Source organism: Oryctolagus cuniculus, chromosome 15 (assembly GCF_051225735.1).
Source record: "Oryctolagus cuniculus isolate XC-2025 breed Fujian yellow rabbit chromosome 15, ASM5122573v1, whole genome shotgun sequence".
NCBI lineage: Eukaryota > Metazoa > Chordata > Mammalia > Lagomorpha > Leporidae > Oryctolagus > Oryctolagus cuniculus.
The window spans coordinates 7,491,679-7,515,794 of record NC_142881.1 but is presented as its reverse complement, the minus strand read 5'-3'; the positions used below and the strand labels follow the sequence as shown (position 1 = coordinate 7,515,794).

General features: G+C 59.1%; 1 protein-coding gene across 1 annotated transcript; it reads left to right on the top strand.

Annotated features, from left to right (window-relative positions):
• On the top strand, positions 1-24,027 carry GPR26 (G protein-coupled receptor 26). Its single transcript, XM_002722603.5, has 3 exons — positions 1-1,235; positions 8,638-8,751; positions 16,016-24,027. The coding sequence occupies exons 1-3, from the start codon at positions 568-570 to the stop codon at positions 16,245-16,247; spliced, it is 1,014 nt and encodes a 337-aa protein (XP_002722649.2). The 5' UTR covers positions 1-567; the 3' UTR covers positions 16,248-24,027.
• Positions 24,028-24,116: the final 89 nt, after the last annotated feature.

Sequence of the window (24,116 nt, the reverse complement as noted above, 5' to 3'; positions counted from 1 at the left end):
GAGAGAGGTGGAGGCGAGAGTAGAAAGGGAGAGAGAGCTAGAGAGAGCGGAGAGGGAGGCAGAGAGAAAGCCAAAGCAGGAGGGTGCGCGGAGCACAGACAGCGCTTGGAGCGATGGGGTGAGGGCTGGAGCCAGCAGAGGCAGAGCGGGGCGGCGGGCGCCCGCCATCCAGGATCCAAGGGCGCCAAAGGCTCCGGGTTCAGCGGCGCACCGGGGCAAGAGGTGGCGCGCGGATCCAGGAATCAGCTGCGCGCCCAGGTGCCTGCCCCGGTGGTGGCGCGGAGTCCGGGGTGGCTGCGCGCCCAGGTGTCTGCCCAGGAAGCAGCGCGGGGTCCGGGGTGGCTGCCCCGGGCTGGTGCGGTGCTTCGGGTTTGCTGCAAGCTCCGACGCCTGCCCCGAGAGGTGGCGTGGGGATCCGGCGTGGCTGCACGCTCCCCGGGGAGCTATGGCGGCTGGGGCCGGGGGTCGCCGGGCGGCGGCAGCGCCGCGGAGAGGCTGAGCCGGCAGCAGGCTGCGCCATGGCGGCGCCGGGTTGCGGACCCTGAGCGCCGGCGGCGGGCGCGCACCATGAACTCTTGGGACGCAGGTCTGGCGGGGCTGCTGGTGGGCACGATGGGAGTCTCGCTGCTGTCCAACGCGCTGGTGCTGCTGTGCCTCCTGCACAGCGCCGACATCCGCCGCCAGGCGCCGGCGCTCTTCACCCTGAACCTCACGTGCGGCAACTTGCTGTGCACCGTGGTCAACATGCCGCTCACGCTGGCCGGCGTCGTGGCGCAGCGGCAGCCGGCCGGCGACCGCCTGTGCCGCCTGGCCGCCTTCCTCGACACCTTCCTGGCCGCCAACTCCATGCTCAGCATGGCGGCGCTCAGCATCGACCGCTGGGTGGCCGTGGTCTTCCCGCTGAGCTACCGCGCCAAGATGCGCCTCCGAGACGCCGCGCTCATGGTGGCCTACACGTGGCTGCACGCGCTCACCTTCCCGGCCGCCGCCCTCGCCCTGTCCTGGCTAGGCTTCCACCAGCTGTACGCGTCCTGCACGCTGTGCAGCCGGCGGCCCGAGGAGCGCCTGCGCTTCGCCGTCTTCACCGGCGCCTTCCACGCGCTCAGCTTCCTGCTCTCCTTCGTCGTACTCTGCTTCACGTACCTCAAGGTGCTCAAGGTGGCCCGCTTCCACTGCAGGCGCATCGACGTGATCACCATGCAGACGCTGGTCCTGCTCGTGGACATCCACCCCAGGTGAGTGCCCCTCGGGCTCGCCCTAGCCGGGAACCAGGGGCGCAGCGGGAGTGGGAGGCCCCCACGCTCCCGGCGTAGGGCCTGGGCCAATGGTTTCCTCCTCGGAGACGAGGGTGAGCAGAGCGGCCAGTGCTTGCGGCTTAGAGAGGTGCTCAGGACATCGGCCAAGGGGGGCTGTGAAAAGTGTGGATGGAAATCGGAGTCGGAACTTTGCTGGGCTTCGGAGACTCCTTTTGTGCGCTGGCAGATTTCACGTTAACTGGCTGGTGGGAAGGCAGAGGGTTTGAAGCAGGGCCCGAGAGCCGGGCTAGATGCTTGGGGAGCCCCTTCCGAGTTCTGGGACCAGACGGTGCTGCTGCTGAGAATCTTCCCTCTCTGGTGGCCCCGATGCCTCTGTCTCCCCACCCTAGTGTGCCTGGGAGTCTCCGTGGCGTGGAACTTGGATGCGCCTTCCCCTGTAGTAGGCTGGAGGGGATCAGACACCTGTTGCCCTCCCCAGAGAGCATTGTCCAGTGTCCTTCAATGAGGGGTCCAAAAGCCCCCATGGGAGGAACGCCCCCAGGCTCCAGGGACTCAACCTGCTCTCCCCCCTCCCTGCCACACTGGCTGCCGTTCGTCAAGAAGGCAGGGGAGACAGTAGAGCACACACCTGCTTGGAACCCCGGTCATTCTCGGAGCCTCTCAGGGGGAGGAGGGGATTCCTACCCAGGCTGTCCCGAGCTTGCAGTACCTCTGTGGGATCTGTTCTTACCTCCAGGGAAAGGCAGCCCCCTCCTCTGCTGCCCGAGACCCTGAATAAGGGGGCTTTGGGCACCAGATGGTACAGAAAGTGAGGTAGGCAAAGAGCAGGGACCCTAGATCCAAGGACCCTCCTGTGAGAGCAGAACCCTGGGAGCCCAGGGGAGCCTGGGGGGGGGGCACTGTTCCCAAGATGTGCATGTCCTCCAGGGCTGAGGGAGACAGGCCAGAGGTGTCCGTCTGAGCCAGGGCTCCTGGCTGAGCCCTTCCTGCTTGTGAGCGGCAGCAAGCAGCCCTTGAACTTCACCGTGGCTGCACATAGAAGGGCATGGATGCACCTGTTCACCGTCGCCCTCTGAACAGCCATTCCTGGTTCTGCACTGGAGCAAGCTTCTTGCCACAATTGCTCACGCATCTGCTCCAATTGCATGAGTCTGTGCGTGGTTCAGTACCTAAGGAAACCTTCTGTAGCCACCACTGTAGAGCAGCCCCCTTTCTGTCACCCAGGGCTGGGGAAACCTTGTTTCAGAAGCTGCATCCCCAAGGCTCGGGCCGGGACTGCTTTAGAAGATGTCATTGAACTCCGGGGACTTAAAGTTTCCTAGAGAGAAGCTTTCTCTCACCGTGAGTCTACAGCAGAGGGCGGATAGAGCCCAGAAACAAATCGGTTCTTACTCAGATTGGTACGAACCCCATCCCGGATCTTCTTCCAAAGCTCAGAAGGAGAGTGGGGACCCTTTCCAGCCTTTGTCAGGTGCAGCCAGCTCTGCTCTCCCAAGTCTCTCACAAGCCCCAGGCCAGACACTGTGCACAGAGACCCAGGCTGCAGAAGCAGCCTCCACTCCCTGCCTTCTCGGGCCGTGGGCTGTTCTGAACAGCCCCTGCTCCCAGCACCCCAGGACCCTCGAGGGAAGAGTGGGTCTCATTGGCCAGATGTGGGGTTTATGGGCAGGGATTGGTCAGTCCCACAGGCCACTCCCCTGCCCCCCACCCTGGCTCCCTGAGATTACAGAATAGTGAGCAGCTGTGGCAACCCAGCCCCCAGCCTGCCCACACCTGAGGAATGGCCTCCACTGAGTGAGGGGGTGGGGGGATGGACACGGGAAGGGGCAGCCATTCCACAGGGGCTTCTGTCTTGGCTCCATACTCTTCCTCTGTACAAATGAGAAACTCCTGGGGCTTGGTGCTCTGAGTCTGCAGGGTCTGGGGACGCCAGCCCCTGGTCAGCACAAACCAGGCGTCCTTCCCTGGATGGCCCGTGCAGCAGGTGCCATCTGGCCTTCACCGAAAGGGACTTGTTTCCCGTTTTCTGAGGCCCACTGCGGTGTTCGTCATGATGTGTCCGGTGGTGTGTGGCTTCTGCAGGGTGGGGAGGTGCCTCACCCCTGGCCTCGCCCTCCACACAAGCATCGGGGACCCACTCTTCTTAGTTAAATCTGGGGCTCTGAGAGGCGCTCCCCACACCTGCCGTTCTGTGGTGGCTTCTTAGGAACAGGTGGCAGCTTCTAATACTCATCACACACCTGCTCAGGGTGCACGGTGCTGTTTTCCCAAACCACAGCTCCAGACTCCCCGTGGTGCCACCGTGCATGGCCGAGCAGGTGGGGCTGCCGCAGACGTGGGTGACCGGCTCTTCCCAGTCCAGCACAGCTCTGCACTCATCAGCTGCGGTTAATGATCTCTTAGAAGCAGAATGGTGGTGACAGGGACTTGACAGGGCAGCACCCTGAGCCTAACTGGGCCCCAGTGATCTGCTGCTCCCTCAATGCCCTGGGGACCACGTCTGCTAAGTGCCGATCCTGGAGGGTGGCAGAGTGGTAGCTTAGGGAGACAGAACCCAGCCATGCCTCGGACTTTACCAGGGAGGAAATTGGGAGACCCCAGCAAGGGAGCCACTGGCCTGATTTCAGATGTAGAAAGTGGCTCAAGCCAGGATTCACGCCTGGGTCCTCCCTGATGTTTGCAGATGGAACAATAGTAGAAATAGAGCCGCATACCCTGCATGTGGACTGCGGAGTTCCTAAAGAAGTTCACAAACTATCACGTGAAGCATCTTCCATCTCCCTATTTGGCAGGTCTATGTGCCTTCATAAGATGCTGCAGAGCTGGGTTCAGATTGACAGTGCCCAGGCTCCATGGAGGGTGGGCTCACGCATGCTGGGGACAGCTGCACGGCTTACCTGCCTCACCTCCCACCCATGGCTCTACCCAGCCCCACAGGGGCCTCCCTGCTCCAGGGGCACAGCACACGTGTGCTACACATCCATGCCCCTTGCACGGCTGTTCTCGGGGCTTGAGTCCCTCAGGCCTTGAGTCCAACACGCAGGAGGCCTGGTTCACCCTCAAGCGGCTGGACCACAAGAGTGCCTGTACAAGTTTTGGAAGCAGGATCAGAGTATTTGGGCAAAGAGTATCAAATCCCTAGGGTTTGGTCTAGAACGAAAGGGCGGGCTCTGGGTGGAAACTCTCCTTAGCCCTTTGGAACTCTGCTTTGTGGGGAGAGATGTGGGCCCCCCACTGTGCAGGGCCCAGGGCGGGAACCCCTGTCACTGGATTTGAGGGCGAGACTGCTCACATCAGTGTCCTGAACCCACAAGCCGTCAGCTCTCCCTTAAGGTAGAAGCCAGAACACCAACCTGCGTCCATCTGGGAGTGCTCATGCTGTGGGCTCTGGGTCCTTCCCTGGCATCCTTCCCTGGATGGTCAGGGCAGCTGGTGGGCTCTGGGTCGACCACAGTTATCTGGGGGTCACTCAGGACCCGGGCCCAGCGAGGGGGCAGGGAGGCACCTGCAGCTTCAAGGTTTTAGCCGAGATCACACAAAACTCCCCATCCCCTTTGTCTTATTACTGAAACTTCCCGGAGTGCATCTCTTTGTCACAGTGCCAGCCAGCCTGTCTCCTTTTATCTCACACAAACTCGGGACACTGCAGCCCACCTCCACACTGACACACATGCTCACACCCTGGCTGGACGTCCCTGGCCAGGTAGCCTTGGGGGAGCTATGAGCTTCTTGCCTTCTGTGTCCCAAGACTCCAGGTGCCACCATCAGGCCCGGGAGTGCCTGCAAGTGCTCATCACTTGCTGATCCTGTAAAGGTTCATGGAGTCTAGGGGATGAACATTCCAGAACCCAAGTCAGAATCCCTGGGAGGAGGCTTGGTTCTGCCCTGGACTCGCCGAACCGCCATGGGCGTGTCCTGAATCTTGCCGCCCTCCATGTCCCCTTCTGCAGAGGAATGAAGCAGCAGCTGTCAGAGCTGCACAGTTCCAGGGAGCTCAGCTCTGCAGAGCTACAGGGAGCTGACAGCAAGTGCGAAGCCAGCACCCTGCCTTGTTCTGTGCGAGGGTGAGCTTCTCTCATGCTCACTTAGGAGGTGACGTAACGAGAGGGAGGCTGTGCTGCTTCCCCGGGAGTCAAGGATGGGTTCGAGCCCTGTCTGCAGTCCGGTCTTGGGTAGGCAAGTTCCTCCCCTCTCTGAGCCTCGTTTCCTCATCTGTGAGCTGGAGAGGACCTCTCATACCACGAGAGTCTGTGCCAGCTGCTGTGTGACTGGGCCCGTGTGGATGCTGACCCCCAGGCACAGTGCCCACCCTGCAGACACCCTCAGTGCTCGGCAGCAGGTCAGGTACTTATGGTTAGGAAACAGCTGTCACCTGACCCCTGAAGGCCCAGAGAGGACTGCTGTGCCAGCCCAAGCGTTAGGACTCAGTCTCAGGCCTCCTGACTCCCGGCTCTCTCTTACAGTCCCTGGTTACAGCCGTCGCTCTCTCCTAAGTGTTGTGGGAAGGAAGGGAACATTTGCAGAGGGGGGGAGCCCTGTGGTCTTGGAGTTCAAGATAGCACCAACACTGAGGTGTTCAACAGAAATTTGTTGAAAGAACAATAGCAATGGAAGGACCATCAGGAGCTGTCCTTGGTACTTCTCATGTGGTAACTCAGCCATCTCAGTGCAACCCCGCGAGGGCAGGAGTGCAATATTCTTATCATGCTCACCTAAGAGATGAGGAAGCTGACACAGAGAGGCTGTGTAACTCACCCAGGGCCACAGTCATTGAGCACTGGTGCCTCGATCCCCTGGGGTGAGTGTCCTGCCTCACACCCCAACCCTCTAGCACAGCTCGCCTCAGTTGCACTCAAAGTCCTTGGAGAAGACTTAATATGGAAACAAATGGGCCCCTGCAGAACAATGCTAAGCCCCAGGGTCACCTGCTCTGCCTGGGACTGTGCAGGTTCCCAGGCTATTGGGCTTTGGTTTCACTGGCAGGACATTGGGGTGGCGCTGTGTGTAGTGAGGAGGCCTGCTGCTTGGGGCACCTGCATCCCCCAATTTGAGTGCCTGGTTTGAGTTCCAGATACTCTGTGCTTCCGATCCAGCTTCCTGGCAATGTGCCTGGGAGAAAGTAGAAGGTGACCCAAGCACATGGACCCGTGCCCTTCATCTGGGAGATCAGGATGCACTCCCTGGCTCCTGGCTTCTGCCTGCCCCAGGCCTGGCTGTTATAGCCATGTAGAGAATGGACCAATGGATGGAAGATCTCCTTCTCTCCGCCTCTGACTCTGGTTATTAACCTTTCAAGTAAATAAATCTAAAAAAAATGCAGGACAGTAAAGTTGGTCCACTCTCTGCACCCAGAACTCTGGGTGAGGGTTTTGCCCTTCCCCCCACCTACAGCCCGTGCATTGCAGGAGCAAAGAGGACCTGGGTAGAACATTCTATAGGAACACAGCGAAAACTGGGGAGTCACCAGCAGTGGCTGTGGCCTTAGGCCCCCGGCTCTGCTCTGCGGATTTGCTGGGTGCTTGGGGTCTGCCCCCCACCCCATTGTGTTGCATGATGATGCTGACTAGCTGGGAGGCGGCACCCAGGATCCAGGGCCATACACAGCTTGGGTCCTGCCATCACCTACCACACATGACCAACCATCCTAGTTTGCCTGTGATGGAGAGGGATTCTCGAGGTGGGAAGCAGGTCTTCTTCCAGTCCCAGATAAGCTGGGACCGACTGCTCACACACCTGCCTCCACGTGTTGGCCACGTGAGCTTGTGCAGGTTGTTTAATCCCCCTGGCCCTCAATGTCATTATCGGAGAAGTGGGGCCCTAGCCATCAACCCCAGCTCACAGAGGTGTGAGTGTGGACTAAGCAAATGCACGGGAACCCCGTCAGGGTGTATGAGGGGGAACATATGGGAAACTCAAGCAATGTGGGTTGCTTTTCCAATGAGTCATTAGAAGTTAATCAGTGGCATTAGTCATGAGCAGTAAGTTCTCAGCCAGTAGGAAACCTATTTGTACCAAGGTCAACTCCAATTTCCAACTCTTTGAATTCCTGGAAAGGCAGAAACCAACGGGAAAGGCCCTGCCCGAATCTCATCCAAATGAATCGGAATCGCCCATCTGTGACAGCCTCCGTGATGAAGAAACCTTGCAATTAGGCGTCAGAATGATGCTTCCCCTGGAGAGAGGGGGAGGGTGCCCGGCGTGGACGGCGCACGTGGCTGGGCTCGTGCGTTCTCTCTCTGCTACTCGCTTTCCTCGAACAGCTTGGCCTATTTTCAGAACCGGGTCCCTGCAGCCCAGGCCTGGCTCTGCCAACGTATCCTCACTTCCTGCACAACCCTGCAGTCTTTCTCCCTGGCCGTCTGTGGAGTCACTGATTATTTTGAACTGCGCGGTAACGACGCATGCCCACCTCGGGTGATGCCCGTGTTGGGTGCCATGAGAGGGAGCAGGGGAAGGCTCACAGCTGGGACCTCCGGGGGGGGGGCACTGCCCACGCACTTCCTGTTGCTGCAGGCAGAAGGTTGCAAGAGACCCTGCTGTCAACTGGCCCTGAGATGTCAGCTCCGCAGAGTCCCAGAGCGGAGTGCAGGCCCAGGATGCGGTCAGAGATGAGGACGGCTCCCCCTTCCGTCCTCAGAGCTCTGTGCCCAATTCCACGGGGAGTTGGCAGCCGCTTCGTTCTCCAAGCCTGATCTCTGGGGGAATCGGTAGCTCAAGACAGGGGTGAGGTTCGGTGATGGAAGATGTGGGGGAAAGCAAGCCATGTGCCACATCCCTCACACGGAGTCCAGGTGGCCCCAGATGTCACAGGTCAGCTTGAGTGGCAGGGGCAGGGGTTCAAGTCCTGCCTCCGCTTAGCAGCCGAGTGAATCACGGGGCCGCTGCACCCTCGCAGTCTTCACTGTGATCCTGGTCAGTCGTGATAGAGAAGACTCAGAGACAGAGCTGGGAGAGTCGTGCCTGGGCTGGTGCAGGCTGGTGCTCGGTGGAGGAGCTGAGGCGTCCGGAGCCTTCGTGTTTCTTTGCACTCAGGCACTGGGCTAATCAGTTTGTGTGTTTCACGCACTGGGTGTGTCATGCATTTCTGTGCTTTGTGCATTTAATTCTCAAAACAAACCTTTTGCGGCCTTTTATTCTGGCACATATAAAATAATGAAATATACACAAAAAATATGCAGCCTGTATTATGTTCAGGTATGACCTTGAGTCTTGGTGATGTCACCAGCTTGCTCAAGGTCAGACAGCCAAGACTGGGGGCTGGGGCCTTTCTGGGTCTGTAGCCAAGCGCCCACACCAGGGGCCCCTGCCTGTGCTGTGGAGAGCACCCCGTTCTGACCTGGCCGGGCCACCCGTGACTCCCTCTCCTCTCTCCCACGCGCAGTGTGCGGGAACGCTGTCTGGAGGAACAGAAGCGGAGGCGGCAGCGCGCCACCAAGAAGATCAGCACCTTCATAGGGACCTTCCTGGTGTGCTTCGCCCCCTACGTCATCACCAGGTGGGCTGCGGGCAGGGCAGGGGCGGGGGGCTCTGTGGGGCTCTGAAGGGCACTTGTCAGCCTGTCTTGGCCACAGCGAGGGGGAGGCAGGGCGGGGAGGTCAGGCAGCCATGACTTCTCCAGGTTCAGCGAGAGGACGGTGCATCCTTCCCCTCCCCAGCTGTGAGCTCTTCGGGATTAGCCTCAGAACCAAAACCAGGACAGCAGCCTGAGCCTCCTGCCATCGGTGCCGGGCGGGTGGGCCCTTGTGGCCATCGGCGTGGGCGTGGGTGGGCAGGAGGTCTCTGCCATTGCCAGGTCAGGCGCTGGGAGGCTGTCGTGTTCTCTCCCAGACCTCCCCCCACCCCCCACCCCACCCCGCCCTCAGGCTGAGCCTCTCCCAGGCCAGCTTGCTCTAGCTCCGGAGCACCAAGAAAGCCTGAAAACGTGGGTCACCCAGTGGATCACGCTGCGGGGAAAATAAAAGCCCCCAGCTTTGTCTCCTAAGAGGCCTAACGGGGAGTTGGTAACAAAAAGGGAACTGTGACGTTCTATTGGGAGGTGGCTGTGGGCACTTGGGGTGGGTCTGGCAGGTAAGATCTGTGCAAAGAGGTGTGTGTGTGAGAGAGAGAGAGAGGGAGGGAGGGAGAGGGAGAGAGAGATGGGTGGGGTGGGAGGGAGCACAGTGCAGCATCAGCCTGGAGGGGAGCAGCTAGCCCCCAGCACACCACAGTCCCCGGAGCAGTGCAGCCGCCTTGGGCAGCTGTCCCTGTTGGTCCTTACACTGTGGGAGCTCCCGCCCCCAGTCCTGCTCTGGTTGGCGCAGGGGGGTGTCCTGTGCTCCCAGCACCTGTGGGCTTCCTCCCCCAGCCAGCCTCCTCCTCCCTTCCCCAGCCAGCACCGCCTGCATCTCACTTTGAACGTGGGGCCCAGAGCTGCCTGCAGGGCTCCCATGGGTCTGGCCAGGGCCGAGCACAGCCACCAGTTCTCTCTTTCAGAATTCCTGCTCGGCCCGGCACTGCCTACAGGTCAGTGTTGGGGGCTTGTTCACTGTGAGGAGCGGTCCTGTATGATGTAGGAGGCTCGGGAGCACCCACCAGAGGCCGGAAGCGCTGTGCCCCCCACCTCCCAGTTTTGATGACCAAGAATGTCTCCTGAAGGCGTCATAGGTACCCTGGGGAGCTGAGGGTCACTGGTCTGGACCCACTGCGCCCAGCCAGGAAGCCAGCACTAGCACAGGTCAGGGTTTTCCATGGGACACAAAACCTGTGCAGGAGACTGGGGGAAGGGCTTCTGGTGCTGTGTCAGGGAGAGCAGTTGACCAGCAGCGTGGCTGGTCTGCCGCGGCCCCACCCCTCCTGCTGTGCGGCCCCGACCAGTGTCCCGGCCTCTCGGGCCCCTGCAGAGTTCTGAGGGCCCAAGGCTGTGCAGCACTGGTGCGTGCGGCCAGGCCTGGCCCTGTATGCCCTCCGTGGTCATCACTGCCCCCCCAGGCCACAGCTCACCTCCAGGGGAAGGGAGAAGCCACAGAAAGAAGGGCCACAGACGGTCTCTTCTGGCAGTCCCTGGGGAAGGGGGGCTGGAACCCTGGGGCTGTGGCTCCACTCTGGGGTTTTCTCTCTTCTGATTACAAAACCCATGGTAGATGGACAGCTCAATGCACTTCCTCCAAATGGATCCGATGCATCTTGAGGTTTTAGAGGCATTCCCAAAGCTATTCATCCTTGTGCAAGTGGGCGGCAACCTGCCCAGGACGCCTCACGAGCACACAAGACGGCTGTGGGGACACCACGGCCACCAGCCCGCATGCCCGGTCCTGGGTGTGGAGGAGCCGCTCCGGCCCAGCCTCCCGCAGGTGCCCTGCACTCCCTCCTAACAGACGCAGCCTGGCCCTCCTGTTGTGTCAGCACACACTGCTCTAGGACCTCCCTGTGCCGAGCATGACAGTCCCTGCAGAGGAGGCCTGGCCGGGGACACCCCGGATGGGGACATGAGACCTCCAGCCTGGCTGGAGCACCCTTTCACAGACAGAGCCCGTGACGTGGGCCCCGCTGTGCAGGGAGTGGGACAGTGTGGGCGAGGTCTCCCACGGCAGCCGCAGCCACGGGGGCCACGCAGCATCTGCAAGTGCAGATATGGGAAACATTGGGAGCCGTGCCCGATTTCCCTGACTTGGCCTGAGAAAAACGTACAGACCTAATTACCGTTGCATCATTCTGCAGCGGGAGGCTGAACTTGGAGAGAACAGATCAAGTTTTCTCCTGGAGGCGGCTCCTCCGCCCATCTGGGCCCGGCATGCTGTGCCGGCCAGGGCGTGAAGGGTGCCTATGCCTTTGCCTCCAGGGTGAGTGGCGAACATCCTGCCCATGGCCTTGAAATCTTTGGTCTGGCCCTGCCAAGGCACCCGCAGGAGTGATTTGAAATTCAGTCTACACCAGGCTAATGTTTAAGTGGGTAATTGTGTATGACCCTTGGGTGATGTTATAAATACCCAATGGCCCTTGGCAGAAAAAGGTTTCCCAGCCCTGGGACCTTCAGCTGCTCAGTGACCGGGGTCCCCTCAGCTCCTCGCCCACCTTCCCTAGTTCCTTCCCACAGTTCCCCCAGATGCCTCCCAAGCGGCCGAGTCGGTATCTCCCTCCCTGAGGTCAGGAGGGGACTTGGAGCTCCAGACGGGGCAGGGGCTGGAGTCAAGAAGCCTTGCCCCTCACCCGCTCTGGGGTGGAGGTGACACAAGATCTGCTACTAAGCCAATTCAGGAGTGTCCCTTTCTCTTGAAAATTCTCTAAGTCCCTACTCGGGGCCTGCAGCGGGGTGTGCACCCTCTGATATCCCCAATTTTTAGGGTACGTTTCTGTATTTGAAAGTCAGAGTTGCAAAGAGAGGGGAGACAGAGATCCAGCGTCCTCACTGTGCAGATGGGTGACAGGCTCAGGTCCCAGCCTTGCACAGGACCAGGAAGTGACTCAGCCAGGTTCCAGCGGCGCTGTGAGTGCGGCCGCTCCCAGGCACGGCTCTGCGCTCCTCTGAGCCGAGGACACACTTCCTGCTTGCTCCCCCAGAGGACTGCAGGGTCCATGAGGCCCACAGAAACAGAGGTGACATCAGAGGTGACGGAGACCGAGCTGTTCTGGTGTCACTCGCAGCCGTTATGGAGCTGTGGGCGCAGAAACTGATCGTCCCCCAGCTCCGCGATCTCTGTCCATGTGCGGGCAGCCAGCCGCACTGCCGTCTTGGACCTTGTAGTGGGGGCCACGTGGAGAGTCTGAGCTGACCTCATGCAGTGGCCGGGGGCACCGCGAGTCGGCAGGACGGGGAAGCTGAGGCAGACAGGGGGCTTCTGCTGTGACGCCTGCCACCCCTTGGAGCTGATTGAGATGACCCTGTAGGCCAGGTGGGGGTCCTTCCTCCTTGCCCCCATCACTTCACAGCTGCCTGGCAGCTTTCTCAGAGAGGGGAGTGGCAGTCTTGGGTCGCGGGTTTAAAGGAGCTGCTCCAGTCTTTGATTCGACCCTCAAGCTTCCTGGTGACCATGAAGACGTTTTAGTCCCCATGCGCACCTGACCCTAAGTGCACACCTGCCATGCATCTGGGGCTCCACCGCGTGTCCTGTTGCACCTTGCACAGCTCCTCTGCAGGTCCCACCAAGGTTCGGAGAGGTGACACGAGCTGCCCACAGACGTGGCCATGAGCTGAAGGCCAGAGTCCAGCCATTTGGCTCTCATTTAGCCTCTGGCCACGCCGAGTCTCCAGTGGCACTGGAGACACAGAGGTGTCCCAGGAATACGTCTTCGATCCCTGTCCCCGTGCCGCAGCATCTGGTCAGTGAACCCAGACAGCACGGGCTCCTGTGGGAAAGGCAGCCATCTTGGTTTCTCCAGCCAAGAGGTGACGGGGGCCACCCCCGCTCTCTGGTGCAGCTCTGCCGTGTGCTGGGCCCCTGAAGACCAGAGCCGGGGGCACAATCACAGAACTCCATCTTCATGATCCAGCGGCACTGACAGCCCACAGTCACCCCCGCTTAGTGCCCGCAACACCCAGAGCATCCCCCAGGGTCCGCAGATCCCACACCCAGTCCCGTCCAAAAGCCTGAATTAAACATTATCCGAATTAGAATTCACGTGTCTGGAAACATTTATGAGGCCATTATCTTGCGGCAATATATGCGTATAGATAATTACGGTTGTCTTAAATCATCGGAGCCAACACCGGCGCAGCTGACAACGCTTTCATTGTGGCTTCTCAAAGCAAGGCTGGGAGAGGGCTTTGCTTTGCAGGTGGCTCCTGGGGGTCAATATTCTATTTATAAACGGCTCCTCCTGCCTCATATCTCGTGGGAATTTGAAGCAGCAGCGTATGACTCATAAGTCTTCAAATATACATATCAAGTTGCCATGAAGTTCTGGGAAGACATCGGGCTGCTTTCCCCAGGAAGGTTCCGTGGGCCGTGTGTGTGTGTGTGTGTGTGTGAGAGAGAGAGAGAGAGAGAGAGAGAGAGAGAGAGAGACAGGGAGGAACAGAGTGAGGTGAGGGGAAGGGGAGTGAGATGGGGAGAGGGAGGAGAGCATGGGGAGAGACCTGGGCGCTAGTTGATTGCTTTAAATTCAAGGTTTGGAAGCAGAGGTGCTGGTGCGCACTCCGGGGCCAGGCGGCTGGCGGGCCAGGCTGGTGCCGGAGCAGAGGAGCCCGCAGTGGCTTTGCTGTCTCCTAGCTCTGACCCATCTGCTAATGGTGTGGAGCAAAGCCAGCTGCGGCAGGCACAGGGAAAGCAGGAAGCCAGCCCCCAAGCTGCAGGGGGCGTCCCAGGTCCCCCTGGGAGTGACTGCGTGGGAGCTGTGTCCAAGCCCGCACTCATTGAGCGTGGAGTGACAGAGGTCCTGACAGAGGTGCCGGGCACTGGCTTTTCAGGGGCGAGTGACCACAGGCCACATCCTGGCCTCACGGGAAAGAGGCTCTGGGAACCGGAAGGGAGTCCGGAGCTTGCTTCTTCCACTCTGCACTGCTGACACTCAGATGCCAGCATGGCCTCCAGCGTGGCTGTGGACTGCGGTCACACGGAGAGGTGTTTCCCGTGGAGGAGACCCTGGCTTGCGGCTCCCCCGGCCCAGCCTCCACTCCCTCCTCTGTGAACAGGGAGTCCTGATCCTTTGGCTGCGGGCTGACTGGGAGATTAGAGCTTGTGCGCCCACAGCAGACCTCCCCTGGGAATTCCGTTGCTGCACCAGGGCGTGGAGGCCTCACACGACATCTCTGAGAAGCAAATGCAATTGGTTTGCCTTCTTCATCACCCGGAAGCCGAGCCACTTCCTTGTGTGAAGTCCGTGGACCCCGCAGGGTTTGGTCTCGCTGACGCTCTGACAATGCTTTGCTTTCTTGCGGCTGGATGTCACAACCAGCGAAGACCGACATTTTGGCATCTCACGGCAGCAATGGGTTGGGGCTGAGTGGTTTCATTGTTATTATTAGAGAAGAGTGTGAAACTCGGGCTTTTGTCCCTGTGGATTCATCACTTCTCAAAATAGATTTCATAAAAGGACCGATTTCCCCAATGCCGGCAGCTCCGTTTCCCGAAGCAGCCGCCGGAGGACGTGGGAAGAAACAGCCACATCCCCCGTGGGGTCAGAGGACAAGGCGGCAGCTGTGCTGAAGCTGGAGTAGAGGGGCTTCAGCATGGACCCCCCTCGGGGGGGGCTTATCCAGGACAGAGGCGTTTCCATGGAGGACCACACCCCGCCCGCGACCTCCGCTCGCTCTGCAGCCTGCCCGCACCACCTGCCCAAGGAAGGCATCAGGAAGGTCAGCTAACGTTGGCAAGACAGAGCGACAGCTCAGATCCGATTCCTTCCATACTGGGGCCTCCCCTGGGCAGCCCACGGTGCTGAGAGCCACGCCTGACTTCCAGACTGCAGACACCCATGAGCACGGGTGGACAGGGCACAGGTGCTAGACCAGCAGGGCCACGGACTTGCTGCCCCAGCCCCTGGCTGGGCCTCAGTTTCCTCACTTGGCAGTGGGGGTCGGGGGAGGGGGAATTCATGACCTCCTAGCTTTTTCCTGGTCCTCTGGTCTTTTCTGCTCCTGTCCGAATCCGGCCAAGGGTAGTGTGCGTGTGGGGAGAGGAGAGGAAGCGACTTAGCTGCTGAGCCAGGGAACCCTCCAGCACCACGGAGGCCGCTGTGAACCTCCCAGGCTGACACCAGCCAGTTGCTCTTTGAGTGTAGGAGGAGGCTAAGAGCTCGGCTCGTGTGACACGCGGGCTGTGGCTTTTCTTGCCTCTCCCTAGCTGCCGCTGTCATCAAACAAAAAAGAATCCCCCCACTGGGAAGAGGCCTTCCTGGCAAGAAACTCTGAGCTTTGCAGAAAGTTTGCAAAAACATTCTGATTCCGTCTTCCCGCGCAGCCTCCTTCGGATGCAGAGCCGGGCTGGAAGCAGGGCTCCGACAGACACTTCCAAAGACGAGTTCATTCAACCTCCTTGTTCTCCACGGGACAAGCAGGTCCCAGAGTGAGAAGTTTGGGCAGCATCACAGGGCCAGGCGGTAGCAGAGCTGGAGCCAAATCAGATGCCAGTGTCATGTTCTTAGCCCATTTCCGAGTTAGGCTTGGGTTTCAGGGGCAGACAGGGCGGGCTTCAAGCCCTGCCTTTCCGCTGACCAGCCAAGTGATCTCGGGCCAATGATTTGACCCCTGGCTCATCCAGCTCCAGGTGTGAAATGGAAGTAGTCAGACCCCCGGGTGTCAACCAGATCACACGTGTGAAACAGCGCAGTGCCCAGAATGAAGAAAGAGGCTGTCGCCGTGGCATCCTGTGTGGGCTCCACTTCCGATCCAGCTCCCTGCTAACTCCTGGGAAGGCAACGGAAGATGGCCCAAGTGCTTGGGCCCCTGCACCCACGTGGGAGACCCAGAAGAAGCTCCTGGCTCCTGGCTTCAGCCTGGCCCAGCCCCGGCCATTGCGGCCATCTGGGGAGTGAACTAGGGGATGGAAGACCTCTCTCTCTTCTCTCTCTCTCTCGCTCTTTCTCCCCCTCTCTTTGTATCTCTGCCTTTCAAATAAATAAATAGATTTTTTAAAAAAAGAATGAGGTAAGCACCTGGTGATTGTGTACCCCCTGCCCCGTCGTGGCTGTAGACGGCTGCTGTCCCCGTCTCCTGCAGAGCGGGTGTTGGAGAAACCGAGGAGTGACCAGGAAGTGGCCAGGGCCAGGCACAGACTGGAGGGCTGCTCCCCGGCTCCAAGGTCGTACCTAACAGTGCCCTCGGTAACAGTCCCCTCTCTCTGCAGGCTGGTGGAGCTGTCCTCCACGGCGTCCATCGGCTCGCACTGGGGGGTGCTGTCCAAGTGCTTGGCCTACAGCAAGGCCGCGTCGGACCCCTTCGTCTACTCCCTGCTGCGACACCAGTACCGCAAGACCTGCAAGGAGATTCTGAACAGGATCCTCCACAGACGCTCCATCCGCTCCTCGGGCCTCACAGGCGACTCTCACAGCCAGAACATTCTGCCCGTGTCTGAGTAAAGGACGACACCCCCGCTGCTGGATGAGACCCCCGCTGGAGAGAAGGAAGGGCGGGCTGGGGGCTGCTGGGTGGACAGCGCTCACGGCCAACCTCCCAGCAAGCTCAGCCATCCCGGTTCCCGGGATTGGAGGGGCCCCGGGCCTGCTTCCTGGCTCCCCACGGGCGGATGCTCAACCGCCCCCTTTATCACCGATGGGTGCCGTGGGCTGTGCTCGGGCCGCTCTGTCTGAGACGATCCTTGGAGATGCTGGACTCACCAGGGCTCCCCGGAGGCTGGCACTCCGTCCAGTCATCACTGTCCAGGATGCAGAGAGCTGGTGGCAGGTGGAAGCGTGGTGTCCACCTGCTTGCTGACCACTGGGTGTGGGTGATCTCCCTGGGCCACTCGGGTCACGCAGAAAGAGGCCAGTGGTGGCCATCCGGCCCCAGGTCTAGTATGGCGACTCCTTCCCACCTGGCAGCAGTGGCTGCTTCAATCCAGATGCCACCAGCTGACACCAACTAAACCATTCCCAGCTGGGGTTCTCGGGCTCCGCTCAAGGGGAACCTGTTTAACAATCAGTGGCTGTCCCATCGCTGCCAAGGATGGGACAGGATGCATTTTGTCACTCTCCCCAGCCAAGAGCTAACGTTTGTGTGGACAGTCTGAGCATGAAAACAGGCTCAGGAGGCGGGTGATCAGCCAGTCCACGGGTTAGCTTCTTGGGGGTCTCTCCAGGAGGCTGTCTGCTTCCAGTGTTCGTGTCACAGCCGCTGGAGCCCAGTCAAAGCAGGAGGATGGTGGCTTACTGGGCTTCCCCCTCCCCGTTTGTGACCCGAATCTGCAGGCCGTGTTTCCACTTGTCTGGCACAGCCTGCGAGACAGACAGGGAAGAACCGCAGGGCAGGGACGTGGCCTTGACGTTCCTGGCGCTGGGTTCCTGCGTCCTGGTGGTTGATACCTGCGGTTTCCCAAAGGACTGACAGACCCAGGGGCTGTCCAATGATCAAGAGAGTGCCCCGTGCGAGGGAGGGGAGGGAGATTCTGTAGCGTGCTGTGATGCGTGCCAGTCCGTCAGCAGCCCCCCATCTCGATTTCATAAGAAGCAGGGGAGGGGGCCGTGCTTTCTGCCCACCCATCTTTGCTCACCATTGCATTTCCCAGCCACTCGTGAACGCCAGGAGGAGTCATTCCTCCGTTCCCTACTCTGCCGTGCAGAGTGAGGCCGCTGCTCCCTGCCAGCTCCGTGGGCCCCAACTTTGCAGGAGTGGGGGAGGAAGTCTGTTGGCGTGCACTGACAGGTGCCCCAGTATTTGAGGGTGGAGAAGCGTCTTCATGTCTCTTTGGAACAATGGCATCTGATTAACCCATAGATCCTCATTTAGAAAACAACTCGGCCTGGCCTTGTCTAGCTTCAGGTTTCCATGGAGACTAGGACGTATGAGTACACAGCTTCTGCCGGTGGCTCTGACGTCTTCCCGTCGCTGTTGGAGGTGTGCTCATACCTTCCCTGGGGCAGCCAACGGCCTGCGTCCCTTCCCGTGTCTGAGTTAGTAGCTTGAAATCAGCCGTGGCGGGAGTTTTTATCCCATGAAAATCAGTAAAAACTATACATCGGGCTTTTCCGCAATGGAGGGGCAGTTGTTAAAGATCCATTAGACTGTGTGCCCTCAGAGAGCTGGTTGTTGAAGCTACACCAACACACCACCGCCAGCATGACCGTGTGTCACGGAAATGCCACTGCTCTGGGTCAGAGCTCTTGGGCCACTGGACCTCGAATGATGGCAGATGTTCTCGTGTGTGCGGTCTTGCTCAGGACAAGCAGTGCTCACCCTCCAGCGCCCCAACACAAGGCCCACTGGGGTTGCAAACAGGAAGTCACGGCAGTGTGCACAACTGAATCTGACAAGAGTGTCTCTCTGTCCGCACAAATACTCCCAGAGCAGGGTGAAGCGTGGGCGGCTGGAGGATGAGGTTGGGAGACAGGCAAGCTCGGGTGGCAAAACACATCTGCGTCAGTGTCAGGTGCAGGGGTGAGTGTGGCGCATCCTCTCTCTGGCCGCTCCGCAGAGACCACACCCCACTCTCTGGGAACAAGTGTCTCTTCCTCTCCCACAGAGAGGAAGCAAAAGCGATTACCCAGCATCTTTAAAAGATGCATTTCATAATTTCCCCCCAAACTGCTTAGAAACCAATAAAACCAGTTCTGTTGGCACCGTGGAGACGGAGACTCCAGGTAAGCCCATTGATGTCTTTATTTGACAGACACAGGCATTAAAACTCGAGGGGAAGTAAGAAGAAAAGCCGCTGCATTAGCAAGTCAGCACCAAGCAGCAGTACTCCAATTACTTTTAGATACGTGTTGGTGTTCATCTCTCGCCGTCCATAAAGACTTCCCCCAGCTTCCTCGTTCCCGGCTGAATTATCTACCTCATTTTGGTCATTTAATTCACCAGACATCACATGGTTTTCTCAGGTACAACACGTTCAGGCGCCGAGATTCTTAGCGCTTAGGTCAAGGGCATGAGGCACCTGCTTGACTTGAAGCTAGCGTGAGGCTTGAAGTTCAAGGCTCCAGCGCTGATGAGAATTGTAAGCATTTTAATGATGAAGCTTGGAAGCAAAGCCTTGGGAGGAAAGGCTTTTTGGATTCCTGGAGCCACACGAGGGCTCCGTTCCTACCCCGGCATCATCAGAATCTGCCCTGCTTAGCCACTCTGTGACCATTCTAGCTTTTCCGTAGGCCTCCTCTGGATGGAAGGGACCTCAGGCCCCTGGGGCTCCAAGGGGGCAGTCCACGCAGCGAGCTTGGGGCAGGTGGCTCATGGGGGTCTGTCCTCCCACAGAGAGCCCACCTGTCTGTACTTAGACGTCAGACGGGGTGGGCGGCCCCTGGAGTCCCATCTCACTGACCGCGTGTCACTCTGCGACCAAGCTCAGCTCCCCGTCACCGTGAGCAATAAACCCCTCACCTCCTGTCTGTGACATTAATTTTCTTTCTCATGGTGCCTTCCTTTCTAAGGTGGAAAGAATGCAGCCAAGGTCCTGTCCTGGTTGACGCCCTTGTACCTGCCTGCCTGCGGGTAGACAGCACCCCCTCCTGGCTGGGTTGTGAGTCCTCGGAGGAACCAAAGGCTGAGCCTTGTTAGAATAAGACTCACACGCAGGATAAACTAATTTGCCTGATTTGCATGAGGGTATTTTATCAGGAGCCAAAATTCTCCCCGGCCAGTTTGTGTCCTTTGAACGGTGAGCAGCGCAGGGAAGAAGAGATCCAGCTAGCTCTGGGGCTCCCACTACTTTCCAGAAGATTCTAGCCATCAGCATGGAGCTGTTGGCTCTTCAAGTTGACACAGGCGTCACCGTGGGAGACAGCTGATAATGCAGATTTCGGTATCCCTTCCTCAGAAGCCAGGACCCGGGGTTCTGTCTTTCCAGCCATCTGTGCCCAGTCACAAACGTGCATGGTCTTCAAGGGGCTCCCAAGGGCTCCTGAGTCTGAACCTGGTGGGGACCTGGGGATTTTCAGACACCTGAGTTTCAACATTCTTGCATCTTTCCCTAATTCTCCAAAGAGTTCAGCTTCCAGCCTTCCCCCACCCCCAGTGGCTGGGTCATTTTGTTCTGAGAGAGACAAAAATTGATCTCTCCATGACATTTTGAGCAGGCCCTGGCCCGACAGCAGGAGCTGCCCACCCTCCCTGCGAAGACCTTCACAAAGCAGCTTCGTTCCTCTCTGGGTTCTTGAGGCTGTAAGCGCAGGTGTTGAGGGAGACGCGGGCAGAGGCCAGCAGAGCCGTGACACCTCGGTAGAGAAAAGTAGCTCTGGCACTCAGAGGGGACCCTTGGGGCACCTGCTTCAGTCTCACCTGGCTGCCAGAGGCGGTGGCATCTGCCGCCACTGGCGCTAACCAGGGCCTCGCCCATCAGCTCCCCCCACCCCCTTTCCCGAGCCTCAGAGCCAGGCGCTGAGCCGTGCTGGCGCAGGGTCCGGGAGAGGCAGCTCTGGATGCCATTCCCTGGGTGTGGGCCACAAGTTGGTTCGCAGCTTCATCCGGCGTGGCTTCCCCTCCAGGTCCCCCGGAGGTGGGTGATGGTGACGGTGGTCCCCCAGCCGCAGAGCAGGCGCTGGGCTCTGTGCTGCATGTTTGGGGCGTGTTTCCATCAGTCTCCACAACAACGCGATGATGCAGGCGCTGTGCTCAGCCCCCTTGTACCGCTCTGTGGGCTCTGGAGGCCTGAAGGCAGACACTTGAGGGAGACCTGAGGCAGGACAGTGTCTGGTCTGCAGACGGGCAGGCCGGGAATGCCGGGAAGCGTCCCCAGCTTCACCTGTCGAGGGCGGTTCTAGGCTTGGAGGACGTCGTTCTGGTGCTCAGATCCTGTACTGACGCCCACCTCGGAGAGTGGGGCCCTGGGAGCCCCACTGCCCGTGGTCACCTTTTGCTTGGGAAGGGATCCTCTTGGCTTCTGCTCCGTGTGGGCTTCTAAGGCAATTCTGGGGGAGGGGCTTCGGGGCGCTCTCTGTGCCCAGAATCAGGTTCACGGCCTTCTGACCCACAGGGCTCTACCCAGCTGAGCCCCTTCGGTGCTGAGGGCTCATGGCCACCCTGGGCTTTCTGGCAGCTCTGGACCAGTCGCTTCCACGAGCTCCCATGGGAAGCAGCATTTCCCTGGCCCCGATATGAGCCTCCTCCCGCTTTGCAGCCAGGAGCGCCCACACAGAGGGCCGCCGCGTTGGCTCCAGGACCCGGCTGAGCCGGATGCGGGAGAGGCGAAGGGGTGCATGGCCTCCCCTTTACTCTCGCAGCTCCCCTGCCTTACCCACTGCTCCCGCTTCCTACACGTCCAAGTAGCCTTTAGACCCCCGGCGATGTCGTCTGACCCAGGCCAGCTGGTGGCTGAAGTCCTGACTTAGCCAAAGGAGGGTGGCAGGACCTCAGGCTTGGGGCGGGGGTGTCAAAGGCCTTCTCCTTCCACCAGCACTGGACAAAGGGTTAGGGCCAGGCATTTTTGGGGGTCAGCTGCCTAGAGGAGAGGAGTTGCAGGTTCCAGGGAAGGGAACTGTCCAACTCCCCATGGACTTGGGCCCCTGGTGGCTGTACTCAGCCTGACCCAGACCTCACCACAGGGAGTCATTTGCCAGGGGGTCTTGGGGAGTGTCAGGTGGCAATCAAAATCAATCAGAAAGGTGACAGCACTCACCTGTTGCTCCTCAGACATTGATGGGGAACCTTCTGTACGCCAGGTACTGGGCTGGGCTGAGCTGGGCTGGGGACAGGACGAGTGACTGTTGTACAGTGGGTGAGCTGGGCTGCCCCAGGGTGTTCTCAGTTCTGTCGGGTGCTGGGCAGGACTGGGGAACTCGACTGGTGGAGAAGGAGGGTTCTGGAAGGCCTCACAGAGGCAGTGACATTTGGACCAGAACGGACAGTGCAGATGAGCACGTGGCGAGACACACAGGAGGTGTGCACCTGCCTGGTGAGTGACAGCTTCGCAAGTGTCCAGGATAGTGCCTGGGAGCGCCCAGAAGGGAAACGCCTCCCAAGAGATGGTGAAAGTGACCACAGCCGTGGCCAGCGGGAGGGGTGGAGGCCTTGGCGTGGGACGTGGGGAGGATCCACCTATCTTTAGCCACCAGAAGCAAGGAAGGGAAGAGGGGAGGGAAGGAGGGCGAGGTGAATCGTGTTTACTCTGAGGAGCATTCGCTTCCGCGCTTAGGAACTTAGTTCATTCTCAAGACACCAACCACGTTTGGCCAAGGGACATCTTCCAACAACACCCTGGGTGGGGACAAGGGGCACCTTGACGTGACTGTCAGTGCAGCGTCCTAGAGGCCATTGCCACCTCTCCCTGGGAACAAGTGGGAGAACTCACATGGCGGCAACACCATGCTCGCGCTGCTTGGAGATGTGACACCCACACCCCTGGCGGGCGTGGGGCACCTCCCTCCTGCGTGTGTCCTGAAATACGGATCTGGCATTCAGAGCACAGGGTCACAGCTCTGTCCTAGCAGTACTTGGCTCGTCACATCTACCCAGATTCAAGGACTTTAAAGAGAACTTTAACTTCTGACACAGAAGACTGTGGGTGCCCCTTTGGGCATGCGTGCGCTCTTAGGAACACGACGCGTGCATTTCCTGTGTCCTCTCTCACGTGTGCCCAGGGTGCGCTCAGTGTCACACTCACACTTCGGTATGGAAAAGTCACAGCACATCATCGACAGAACCCAGATCCATCACGTGGTGGCCTCCAACAGCCACTCTGTTGGAGTGGACTCTGCACCTGCGGGCAGGAAGGTCACTTTGAATCCTGGTCATCAGCAAATCCTCTTCAAAGCCCAGGCGTCAGTTGTCCCTGGGGTGGGCGGAGCTCTGGGTGTCACCACCCGCCTGCTCTCTGCTGATTGGGAGGCAGGACTCAGCCAGAGGGACTGCCCACACCTGCTGAGACGCCCGTTGCCCACCTCCACGGGCTCCACTCGCCATTGCCTCGCATTCGACTCATTTCTGACCACATTTCTGCTCTAATTATTAACAGTCACTAAACCCCCTGCTCAAAAACCTTGGAACACCACATTCCATCCCAAACTGAAGTTGTCAAACCTCAGCAACCATGTTCTGCAGCTAACAGCTTAAGACAGCTGCTTCTGGAGTGTTGGGGATGCTGGTGGAGCCTGGTGTCCAGCCAAGCCCCTTCTGGACTGCCCCACTGGACACCAGGCTGGCTCCAGTTCACAGCCTTGGAAGTCCAGTGACAGATCAGAGAGGTGCCTTGCCTCCCCTCGTGACCACTAGGGCCATTTTGCGGGAGTGGGGAAAGGCCGGTCTCTATTCTCTCAGACTCCTCTGGGAGAAGGCATTTAAATGTGGCCAGGCAAGGTCAACCACACCCGCCCACGCCTGTTTCCTCATCCAGTGGAGGAGGCCCCCTGCCACCCTTGCTACGCCTGGGGGCTTGGAGTCACAGGACACCAAAGTCCACTTCTCTGCATCCCCGGGTGTCCACAGGTGTCACTGTCTTGTGTGTGTGTATGTGCGCGCGTGCCAAGTGTGGCTGGGGGGGGACTCACACCATCTGTAGCTTGGGGCGCCCAGAGAGTGCCCATTGATTACACAGCAGTAGGGTATCTGCCTTAAGGAGGCCCAAGGTGTGTGTCAGCTCGGCTAGCCTTCCACGAGGAAACACAGTATCTGCACACGACAAGAATGCGTTTGGAGAAAGAAGAGATATTTCAGCTCAACGACACAAAGCGCCCGGCGAACAGCTGGGTTCTGCACAGCGTTCGCTGCTTTAACGTCAGACTCAGAGGGAGGCGCTGGACACCTGTGCGTTTGTGTTGGCGAGACGCCGCTCCACGGGTGTCTGCCCACGGATGAATGTTCACTCACGCACATGGCTGCGCACCGAGCAGCAAACGAATCGCGTCCAAGTTTAGCATCCTCTTACGTTTGCTGTTGGTGCAGCTTCACGTTCTCCGCCCTGATCACGTGGAAGGATGGCTCTGCTCGTTCTCACCGATGTCACCGGAGCGCCCCTCGGCGTGGCAACGTTACCTGTCACCGAACACGTCTGCCGGCAGCTGTCTTCTGTTGAGACTCCAGCCTTTGAACCTAAGGCCGCTGCCACCTGCTCTGTTTACAATGGCTTGTGTTTTGTGAGTCAAATGTTGTACTATATTTTTATGGTAGAATTGATGATTAATACAGGGAGAAAGTATACATTGTGATTCTGTCCAATAAAGCCTCCTGTTCTAAAATCGAATCCACTCTTGGATAACCTGGTGTGAATATATTTTTCTATACAAGTTCTGCAGAGATGTGGGTTTTCCCCACATTTTGTGGGCAATAATTTTGTGAAGGCAACCAGGTGTCTATTTCTTCTCTCT

Excerpts from the sequence above, each read along its gene's own strand:
- GPR26 (XM_002722603.5), top strand. The coding sequence starts at position 568 with ATGAACTCTTGGGACGCAGGTCTGGCGGGGCTGCTGGTGGGCACGATG. Across the intron at positions 1,236-8,637 it reads CTCGTGGACATCCACCCCAG|TGTGCGGGAACGCTGTCTGG; the intron begins GTGAGTGCCCCT and ends TCCCACGCGCAG. Across the intron at positions 8,752-16,015 it reads GCCCCCTACGTCATCACCAG|GCTGGTGGAGCTGTCCTCCA; the intron begins GTGGGCTGCGGG and ends CTCTCTCTGCAG.